This window comes from Anarrhichthys ocellatus, unplaced genomic scaffold (assembly GCF_004355925.1).
Source record: "Anarrhichthys ocellatus isolate YVR2014 unplaced genomic scaffold, GSC_Weel_1.0 scaffold41, whole genome shotgun sequence".
Classification (NCBI taxonomy): Eukaryota; Metazoa; Chordata; class Actinopteri; order Perciformes; family Anarhichadidae; genus Anarrhichthys; species Anarrhichthys ocellatus.
In genome coordinates this window covers 2,077,304-2,089,175 of record NW_022280071.1, presented here as the reverse complement: position 1 = coordinate 2,089,175, position 11,872 = coordinate 2,077,304, and the positions used below count along the sequence as shown (strand labels likewise).

Genomic DNA, 11,872 nt, shown 5'->3' with positions numbered 1-11,872 from the left:
GGTTTTAAACTGAACACATGAGACGTCCTGGTTTTAAACTGAGACGTACTGGTTTTAAACTGAACACATGAGACGTACTGGTTTTAAACTGAACACATGAGACGTCCTGGTTTTAAACTGAACACATGAGACGTCCTTGTTTTAAACTGAACACATGAGACGTCCTTGTTTTAAACTGCCCGTGGGAAGAATGAACATTTAAGAGTCTGTTCATTCTTGGTTAAAGGCTCTGGTCTCTTTGGTCTCTCTGTCCACTTTTCTCTTTTTGGAGAACGTCATGTGAAATAACTTCTCTGACTCACGTATTTCTTCGACTGTTGGCTCTCTCTCCATCTCTCCTGTGTTTGTCTAAATCTCACTGGAGTTGCGGTGCTTATCAGAATTGGCTGTGCAGCATCACATGAGATGATATAAAACGCAGGTTATTGATCGGTGTGTTTCCTGGACCGGTGAACAAGTACTATAAAGGCTGTGCCGGATATAAAACACTGTAATCAACAGTAAATCAGTAATCAGCCCTTACCCAACATTCCTTTCTCTGCGTTGGAGAGACACAGATCCTTCTCTGCAGATGGAAGAACAAATGCTACCACAAAACATTCCACTCCATCAGCCATCAGAGCCAGGCCCAGCACCATGAACAGCGTCCACTGGAACTTCCCATGGCCACAGTCCTCCATGATGTCCTCGTATTGCTCAGATAACTCTTCTAGTTCAGAGACTGCACTGCCGGCTGATCGAGCTTTAGCCCTGGGACACAGAAAGAGATGGAAAATAAAAAGTCATACAGATGGCAAGAAAATGTGTCTGTGTTTATTAATCAGATTCCTTTTAAATGTCTCTAGTAGAAAGATGTGGGTTTCTGGTGATGTTAGTCAGATCAAGTGATCAAGCCCTTAACAGGAAGATCACTGTGTTGTGTTTGCTCTGAAGAATCACATACTGAGACTCTAACCATTGGACCAGGACGGGTTCTCTAGTTCAAGCAGCATGTCTTCACCTCATCGTGAGCTTTCCCAGATGCTCTCTCTGTTTTCAAACAGGCTTGATTTTTTCATTGCCAAAAACTAGATGCACTTTTAGCTAGGGCACCTTGGCTTGCCTGGATCCAGCAGGTGTCTCAGTAGAGCAGTGAGGTACTATAAATGGACTGCAAGAGTTCAGGTGCAGCCTGTAGTGATATTACAATTGTTTGAATGTCCCCGTCATCTGTTTACTTTTACAAAGAACATTTCATCTTCTTTCATCAACTCAGTCCAAAACGAGAATCGGTTCCAAATTAGTAAAATACCCCAATATCGTTAACGGTTCTGCTGTAGGTTACTGTAACAGTTACGGAGTGAGAACTCAGCGTCATAAACCTCCTCTCTCTGTCTCTGTGTCTTCATGTAGTTTTTACTTTTCCAGAGTGAATACACTACATATTCAAAACCTCCTTAGAATTGGTACATCTGCAGCTAAACTGTTGCACATTTTCTGGTACATTTACACAAGAACAACAAGAACAGATATGCTCACCGTGCAGCTCTTTGTGCAGCCTTCTCCTCGTCAGGATGCGGGATACCTTGATATTCTCCCTCGTACGTCTGATCCTCTTCATCATGTCCTTCGGTGACGTCGCTCGCTGCATCCTCTTCCTGGGGAGGGAAGTCTTCCCGGTAACCATATCCATCATGGCCACCACCATCTCCATAAGACCCATAGCTGTCCCCCCCTCCTTGGTGGTGAATGTTGTTCTGATAGGGGTCCGCCATCTAGGCTTGCTAGGCGAACAGCTAATTTCACAGCAAGTTTGGACTTTTTTTGGCTTAATAGTGATGTCTACTCTGGTGTTAAATTTCAGAAATAAGTGATTGAGATAAACTTGATTTTGATCTTTAGTTAAACATGTTGAGTCATTTGGCCTAAAAATGCTTCACATTTAGTCATTGGTCTCAGTGACTGTGCTCCTTTTACTGGCTTTTAAAGCTGATAGTAAATAATGGTGTTCACTAACTCATCCACTTTGCTGGCTATTATATAGATATTCTGAACTTAAATTAGCTGAAGATGGAATGTATCTGTGTAGTAATGTGTGTCCGTCTCAGCTCCTGGTTTTAGTTTCTGTAGTGGTGTCAAATCGATTCTTCAATTTTCATTCCTGAAAACAGAAAAACTCAAGATGAATGTCTTCATTGCAAATTGTAGCATACACGTGGACACCTGCAATATTGTCTACATTCACAAAGATGGTTAGGGGGAAATTTGCCAACCTGGCAAGCCAAGTATATCTCTTACAACAAGTAGTTAAATGTGTATTTGTTTTAACAGTGTGGGGGGGAGACAGTAACATGGAGTAAACATGGACTCCTGTTATAGCCCTTCTGGTCTTTATGAATTGTCAATTAGTTATTGACCTCATAAAGATGATCCTGTGAGTCCACTATCCCTATGGTTAATTTACGGTTCTGACTTCTGACTTTAATGTTTCAGCTGATTGAATGTTTCAGCTGTCTTTAGTCTGATAGATATGGATTAGAAGGACTCTGGTACACCTACTAGTAGTTCAGAAGGCCATTATCATCTTTTCACATGGTTGATCACCAATAGGAATACAAGAAGACGACAACGACCAACAAAAAAAACAGGACTCACCCAAGGAACCACTGTGAGTTGAGTTGATTTCATTTAACGTCATTTTGTTACGTGCTTTACCTACTTCAGGAACGTCAAGTCAAGTAACAAGCAGTACACAATAAGTACTGAAATGCTTATTTTAATCAAAACCACAATCTTTTGCCAAACCTGACCAAGTGGTTTTGGTGCCAAAACCCAAAGTGATATTGTTTCAATTCACAACATTCATTTTTATGTTCACAATGTGACAGGTAGAGTTTGGAAATATAATTCCTTGATAACCAGTAACGCCCATTTAAATGGCTGATAACTTATACAATGAGTACTGGCAGTGCTTTCCTGGCACACCGATCCACAATCCTAACTAACTAAATCATGTAATACCAAAAAAGAAAAAAATAGCCAAACACATAATTCAATAATCATCTACAACTTAATACCACTAGCGGTTGATGATCTGGGGTTGTGGTTGGCGACACTGGGTGAGGATTGGGTGTAACGGACAATCTGTGGACGTTTGAATTGATGTACAATATTTTTTATGGAACTATATGAACTGTTTTCAATGCATTTGCCTCCAACACACCTTTTGATTTGCAGTGTAAACTGTGGAATAATTCATTATAATGACACGTTTCACTGTGGTTATGTTGCAACAGTCTGAAGCTTGTGGATGTGTCGTGTGGAACCATGTTTTGACAGAGATGAAGGACTGCAGATGACGATAAGTGGCCGTGAAGCCACTTCACGGCCACAGTCACCAGCTTAAATGAAAGGCTGTAGGTCCAGGCTACAAACTCTGGTTCACTAATCTTCATTTTGCCTCACTGCCATTCATGCTGTAATAGAAATACCTTTTTTTTCACGTCAGCTAGCTGAAAAAACTGGAATAAAAGTGGAAAACAAGAAAGATCTAAAAGGGTTTTGTTTGATTTCAGAGAATTTATGTAAGAGAGTGACCAAACTTCTAAGGATTGCTATTGCTCTGACCGGTCGATCTGTTCTGAGCATGCGGGTGGCCGGCCATGTGAGACACATTCATTCTTGGCACGAGGACATTTTGGGAAATGAAGCTCAAGCGCAAGTTCAGTTAGGAAGACACTCACTCATAAGCTGTGTCTCAATTCAGGGGCTGCATCCTTCGGAGGCTGCATTCGTAGACCGGTTGCATCACAGCGCTGCGACTAGGCTGTCCCATTTCGCATGTTTGCTGAAGACTCCTTCAATGCAGCCGACGAATGCAGCCTTCTGGTCCCAGATTTGGAGGACACATCTGATGTATCCTTCGCGGCCCAGCATATCCCAAGATGCATTGCGTGCCGGTGCACTATTACCGGCAGCTCGGCTGCCTGCATCCAACCGTAGTTAGACTTGTAAAGTAACTTTTAATAACTTCACTTTCAAACCTCAGAGGTTGAATAATATCTTACTGAGTTTGTGATGATTTTACAGATGATTTATACTTCATATTATGTACATAAACGGACCAACGTGAGCTCAGGTAGACAGGTTGTGAACCTGAAATATCACTTTAAATCCAGTAACGTTTCAAACGTTGAAATTAACTACATGGATACACTGAATTTGAGTATTTTGCTGATTGTGTTCTTGTTTTGTTACAGAGAGCCAGGAGCTGAGGAGAGAACGATGGACAAACATTCAGCAACCGTGGCATGAATTAAGACATTAGTCCATTTGTAATATCTCCATTTGACCATCCTGTACTTAAGGTTACAGTTACATGAGCTCTCATCCTGTACAAAGCCTTCACTAATAAGACAACCAGTAGATCCTTCTCATGTGTTCATGTTGCTGTCACAGAGATGACAGTTGTGATGTCACCTTTATATTTTATTTATTTAAATTGACATAAGACGTCCATGTAAATGATTTCTATGTGAATATGTGTATATTCTGCTGTGTAAAAATTGTCAATCTTCTAAATTTGCATCCCTGTGTGAACATTATTGATAAATGTTTCTTTTTTCATTTAAAAAATATAAAGTTAATAAATGTTAATAAACACGTTTGCTGACATTTGTTTTCCAAATATATATATATATATATGTACATGTAAATATATATGTATGTGTGAATGAAATGAAATAAAGTTATTGATAAATGAATTTAATTACAAGAACTATAACTGATTGAAAATTAGTTATTCGTAACTGATTTAATTAACTGATTATTAATATAGAAAAACAATATTATGAAAAAGATCTATGAATTAATTATTGAATATATGATAAAAAAACCTAATTAAAACACTAAACTAAAACCTTTCCAGTATATATACTGAATAGGTTTTAGTTTAATGTATTTATATGTATATATATTTATAATCCTGTTGAGCAGGGATTTTAGGGACGGGAGCAGCAAGAGGGGGCGGGGCGAGAACAGCTGTTGACGCAAACAGGAAGTCCTCCATGGCGTAGGCCGTCTCATTTCGTAGACCACATGGTCTAGCCTACGCGGTCCTCAAAGGACGCGGCCCACGTAGACCGCGAAGGCTGGGTCCTCCGAAGGATGCAGCCCCTGAATTGAGACACAGCTTTAATCTCTGTCTCTCCTCTCCTTGTAATTATCAGCTGATTGGGGGCGTGCACTTTTAAGTAACCAACCAGATTCTGCACAGTTTCCTAAAGCCAATCATATCGTTGCTGTCAAATTTTAAATAGTGTTCTCCTCTCTGCTGCTGACAGTTGTCATTTCAGCGTTAAGCAGATGCGAAGCGATACAATTTCCCTTACCCGTTTAAACATCTAGTTGTGGGTAACTGAGACAATGACGGATTCCGACTTTGATCGTTTCAGGAAGAGTCAGGTCTCAACATGGATGTTTATTCAGAGCCGGCATTCAGCCCACCAGGTGGCCGGCGCAGGAGCACTCGCCCAGCGCGGCTCAGCGGCTCCCCTCAGATGAGCAAGAAGCCCTCTTGGCTCAGCTAGAAGTTCGCAGTGGTATCCTAGTAAGTCTAACAGTTACTCACGATAAGTCCATCGCCGGTGGTCGCACTGGAAGAATCAGGCTCATCGCGAGCTCCGCAGGCGGAGTCGCGTCCCGTACTCTTTCTCCACCAGCAACTCCTGGCCTCCAATGCAGACAACGCCGTCATCTCCACTGGGTAGCTTCATCCACTCCATCGATACTGGTTTTCAATCTCTGGTAAACGCTGCTGCTTCTACTATATTATTAACATCGGCGCCACCAGGACTCCATGCGGCAACCAGTCGCCATGTTAAATCAGCTCCACAGGACAGTTCTGGCTCCTCGGTGCCTATTCATTTCTCCACTAGTCTTACCCCAGGTAACGTTCCTTTATCTAAAACGTGGTTAACTAGCATTTCGAGGTTATCCTCACCAGAATCAACTTATCACCTCAGCTATACTCGGGGCACTCTTTTAGGATAGAGCTGCTACTTCGGCAGCTAACATAGGCATCTCCGCTATAACCCTATAAATGGGACATTGGTCATCCTGCCTTCACATCCTACATCCGCCCCGACCTCAACATCATACTCAAAAATGAAAGATCATTGAAGCCTTAAAATTCAGTAAGGCATGCATATAACTGGTGGTGTCATGTTCACATCTGTTCTTGCATTATTGGTAGGTCCCGTTATTTTTGTCTCACAGCAGGGGATAGCATTACATCATTCTTGAAATGTTCCTTATAATAACACTAAAGGTATTTATCGCATTCTATTGTGCAAATGGTTATCCTCTCATCACGGTATAATACTGTGCCCTCCCGGCTCTGCGTTCACCGTACTCTATGTCTCTGGTCTAACGTGACCATGTTCTCCAGTTTACTGGTCTAACGCTGTTTCTCAATCTCCTGGTCTCACGTGACCTGGCTTAACGTGTCTGTTTCCTGGTCTAACGTGACCGTTTTCCATTCCCTAAAAGAAAAGAAGGGTCTGAGGTGCCCTATTTCTAATTTCCTGGTCTGAGCGATGTGAGACCTGTCTAGTTGTGCTGAGGCAGTGAGACCCCCAACTATGCTGTTCTGCATTCTCACTTGAACCCTACTATTCTGTTCTGTTCCGGTCTAAACGTGACCCCCTACTATTCTGTTCTGTTCCGGTCTAAACGTGACCCCCTACTATTCTGTTCTGTGTACTAACATGACCCAACCTATCCTTGTCTGCGGTCTAGCTTGACCCTAACCTATCCTGTCCTGCGGTTGGACGAGACCCCTCTATATATTCCGGGATCTGTTGAAATCCTACCATACTTCACTATGGGCTATCTAGACCCGCACTATCCTGTTTCTGCGGTCTATCGAGACCCCGTATCCTAGTCTGCAGTCCATCGAGACATTCCTCTATCCTTTGACTAAACTCGACCTCTTACCTCTGGTCTAACATCTACTCATTCACGTTCTACCCTTACATTTTCTCTCATGACTAATTTTCTATTTTCTTAGGAAATTCACCACAGCAGTAGGAAAGGTATTTATTTATTTATTTATATAAAATAAATTTCTTTGGGGAATTAGGCCTATTGGACCTCAGTATCCCTACCCTCGGTGATATGACTTCAGGATGGAGTCCAATCGCCAAAGACTTTGCACTTTTCTTATTTGATGCATGTATAATAAATCATCGTTATATTATAAAAGAAGTCTCTCCTGATTGAAATGTGCTTATTTGCTTCCTTGCTGAGAATACGATGACAAGATCAATATCAGTCTCATGCCTCCGCATGAAGTACCGAGCTGGGCCAGGAGGTGATTAGCTTAGCCTGTCTCTGCAGACTAGCTGTTCAAATATACCCAAACCTTCTAAAGTACACTAATGAACAATTAAAGATAAGCGAGTTATGCAGTGTTCCGGTTTGTTATTCACCATAAACTAGTCACAACATATAACTGCCCTGTAAACCACGAACAGTTTTGTTTCTGTTTGTTTATGGATGAAACAAATGAGATACAACTCTGGTAATTAGTGAGCTGTAGAGGTGTTTGGAACTTTACACAGCCAGATGTTCCCCCTGCTTCCACTCTTAATGCTAAGTTAAGCTACAGTACGTACCTCCTGGCTATGGCTCCATAGTTTTCATTTGCTTTTGAAATGATGTGCTGCAGGGATTTCAGCAGCATTTTAAGATGGACGCCATCTGCTGTTTGGGGCATTTTGGGTGCTGTGTATATGTGCTTTGTGCCTCCTGTGTAGAAACATGTTCTCTGCAGTCCGGGCGGCCTTTAGCTCAATGATAGGACTGGCCATTATTGAAGCCTGCTTCAACTCCAACTGCTGATGCACAATAGATTCACAGCATTCAACCTGCACGTGTGCCCTGTTTTGCCTGGAATTATGCTGTATCAGTGTTTAGAAAATCATACATTTTAGTAAAAACTGAATTCGGGGTGATGTATTGAAATATTTCACAGCATTGTGCTTCACAAATATATGCTGCTTGAAAAGGGATGCCCCTATTTACTAGCTTATCAATTTATTTAAGGCTTTTACAATTAGGGATGATTACCCATCGATAACAATAGTTTGTAAAGCGCCCATTAGGACTACTAAATGGCTGACCTCTAGCTGTTAGCGGTGGGTGGGAGTCCAACGTTGTGTTTGGTCAGTGGTGGGCCGTCAGCTTGTTTTAAGTAGAGCTTTTATCCAATCAGATTTCAACTTCGGCAAAAAAATGGCGTGACGCTGTGGCGCGATAGCCTATCAGCGTTGAGATGTTTCTGCTGTCATCACTGACGTCCTGCCGTTGTTGAATCAGGAAACAAATACTGTAGACATCTGTGTTCACCCAGAGCTCTACGATACCTCATATCAACAGAGACGGACCAAACTATGTGTATAAATGTGTGTGTGTAAACCATATGGTACAAACAAAGAATGGACGCTGCTGTATTTACGTCTAGATGACGTTATTCTGAGTGTTGGTGGAGCTGCTACAATGTTAGCATACCCTAGCATCGATCGATCTGAGCTCTATTGAGAAGACAAGTACAAATTGTTGAACGGCTTTCAGGGCGATAAGCCACGCCCCCTCTCCGGCGAGTCCTGCGCGATTCACGCGAATGAACACAAATAGTCCCCGGACACAAGAAGTAGGGGTGCTACAGCACCTCCTAAAATAAACAATGATCAATTGATAAAGTTTAAAGTTAGAATTAAAACTACATTTTTGAACTTTATAAAAAAAGAAAATGATGCAGCTTTTGCTCGGATCCAGCAATGGCCCGGCTGAAAGTGCAGAGAAATAACGGCAAATACAGGCAAGAAATGTTCGGTGCATGTACACAGAAAGAAGCATTAGCCCTGTCAGTACCTGATAACCATTTTGGACACAGCTACAAAAGGTAGGTAATATCATTGGTTGCTTATAGTTAAACTGGCAGCATACAGAACTTAGGATAACATTAAAATCAAGTGTGTCACATTTGACATGTATGTGTTCACATTTGGCCACAAATGCACTAAATCATGCACTTATCCAATGAGATGTATGATGTAGGCAACAGTAGAGGCTTTGACTCCAGAAAGACTACAAGTTGTGAAGTGCAGTATTTGATTACTTAGACTCTGTGAGACACCGCTGATGTTTGGTAGCTGGCCATAGTTGCAGTACCACCCCAATATACCTGCATCCACTTAATTCAGTCATGTACGATTTGAAACGTGAGGATTTTCCACTTTTTGTTTATCAGTCATTATGGCTACGAAAACAGATATCTGTGAGAGAAAAAGAAGTGCCCTGTTTGTCTTGTCTGTTTTCTGTGGTTTCCTCTGCCTCTGATGCTCTGGATGAAGGGAAACCATTACTCCATTAGGCTAACAGAAGTACACCATTAGTGGTTTGGCTGGATTTATTGCTCAACTTTGTTCTACACAATTCAGTTTATGTTCCATTGCTTTATTCAACTGTTGTTTTGTCAATCCCCTCTGTTGTACTTTAATTAACTCTGCTGTGATACTACTGCAGGTTACTGATACAGCAAGATATGTACATTTATATTTAAGATACAACCCAGAAAGGGGCTGAGATTGAGCAAAAGAAAACATGTAAAGTCTAAACCTGATACCACTCCAGTAAAATTTGCCGAAAACGTCTATTCAAGGCATACCCAAAGTAAATTGAAAGCTGTTCTTGAAGCGTTTGGAGTACATGCATGGTTTTGGTCTCTTTTGAAAGGTAACATTCTGACGTTTTTCCCCCAACAGTCAGAATCACTGTAAGTGCTACTGGCATTGAGGAATAGAAGTTTGAACACACTGAAGTAGAAGGTTTTTATTTCCTCCTGAATATTTCTTTGCAAACAGATGCCTGCAGATGACTATAGCTGGACTTATTAGCTGGAACACACAATGGGACCACAGCATGACGCCTTACCTAGTCCAACTTCAAATTTGATAATAATACCGCAGAAAATGAATATTTTACACATGTTTTACTAAGGGTATGTCTAGGCGCTTTCCAAAAAAGGACATTTGGAGACCCGTCGTAACCATGGTCACATACCTAGGCTGTTTAGAAATGTGTGTTCATAATTCAAACTAAAGCTTATTTATGTCGATATACAGTAATCTATAAGTTATTTCACCATTATTCACTTTCATAGAGTCTCCAAAAATCTCAAAAACCACACTTTGGATTTAACGCACGGACACAGCGACCTGACTCGCTGTTACGCAGCTACTTTCTCGTTCTGCCTGTAAATTTAACCCCTGAAGCTGTATATCGTTATTTTCGAAATTTCATTGGCTATACGAAGCGTCAGTCATCAGAACGATTGGTTGCAATTGGCTCGAGCTTTACAGGAAAGAAGAGGGGCGGGCACTTTCCTTCAACGCGGCCTCTCGTTGGCTATTGTTGGCTGTGGACAGGACACGGAAGCTCCTATTGGGTCAAGTGAGGTGTCAATCGAAAGGTCAGAGTGCAGCCGCCATTTTGAGACACAGAGAGCGTCAGCGTCAGATGACGACTCAGGCACAAATGGTAAATATACCAAAAAAAGTAAATGGGTTACTGCACACATGTTTTGCTCAATGCAGCGAAAAGCTGTCGGGTTGCCGTGCCAGCCATCATTAAAAAATGGATTTCAAAGCGCAGCACATGTTCTGTGAGAAAGGCCCACTACACCTGTGTTTACCCTGCAATGAAATGGCGGCTGTGAAACGGGCCTGTTGTCTTCTCTTCATCTTCTAAAACATCTTGGTATCAGAACAAGAATTTCTTTATGTCATCTAGGTAGAGGTGATTAACAAATCCTTTCCCATAGGTTTGGATTGTGACTTCTATTCCTTTTCAGCTGTTAGCTAAAGTACTCAGACTATCCTCCATATACACATGAAACTGCTACTCTGCTACACTGAGAACAAATAAACCAACGAATGGTTTGTTAGTTTCCCCAGCCTACTCAATGCTGTGTTAATGAGATGTTAATGTCAATCGTAGGTGAGAATACATTAAATCAAAAGCGTGAAACATATCAAAGCAAACCCGAGTCTAGTGCTAGTCACTAACTCTTTTTGTAATGTGTTGCTTATCTATGGGAGTGCATTCAATTTGAATAATATTTTAATGTATTTCATGGTTCTGTTATTGTTATTGTTATAACCAAGAACGACCAAAAAGCAGATGACCGAGAGGGAAAGAAACCCAGAATGAGATAGAGAGGAAAAAGACAGTCTGATATGACTCAGCATATTAACAGGTGACAAGGTTGTTTTTTTTACTGATAGCTGGCCAGCAGGAAATTAAAATGTGGACTGACCGAGTTTGTCTGTTCCACAGGCACTGGCGGCTGGTGGAACATGTTCTAGGTAGGGCCATCCAATCAATGTCAGCAAACATCCCAGAATGATTTAATGCAAAAATATTAAAGTATCAAACACGCATTACTACTTTGCAGTTAAATATTTAACATTTATTCCAACACGAAAAAAAGCAGTAAATGACACTTATATAATATAATATAATATAACATGTTTATGTATTGAGATGCCCCTATGGACCTTGTTATTATAGGAGGTAAAGATCAGGAGAAGCAAACATGAAGTGTAATTATGAATACTGATGTTAAATTAAGCTATGATGAGTTTTCACTGTTAATCTACCATCTCAATTACATGTTGATGTCTCCATGACCAAGTTAAGCAGACGAGACTGAGGACAACTATGTAGAAGAACAGATGTTCACTTTGCCTAATATGTAGCTTGACAGAGTTCTCCATGTGTGTCCTGGTGTTCTCATGTTTCCTTACCTCCTCATCCCTCACTCCCTACC

At 41.2% G+C, this 11,872-nt stretch overlaps 1 protein-coding gene across 1 annotated transcript in view; it reads right to left on the bottom strand.

Annotated features, from left to right (window-relative positions):
- The window catches only part of LOC116394766 (synaptic vesicle glycoprotein 2B-like), a 43,156-nt gene that overhangs the window by 22,249 nt on the left and 9,035 nt on the right, over window positions 1-11,872 (bottom strand). The window contains exons 2-3 of the mRNA XM_031868065.1: window positions 1,519-2,140; window positions 524-750 (exon numbers count right to left, since the gene is read on the bottom strand). Of these exons, the coding sequence (XP_031723925.1) occupies window positions 524-750; window positions 1,519-1,754 (463 nt within the window). The 5' untranslated portion in view covers window positions 1,755-2,140. The remainder of the gene's footprint in view (window positions 1-523; window positions 751-1,518; window positions 2,141-11,872) is intronic.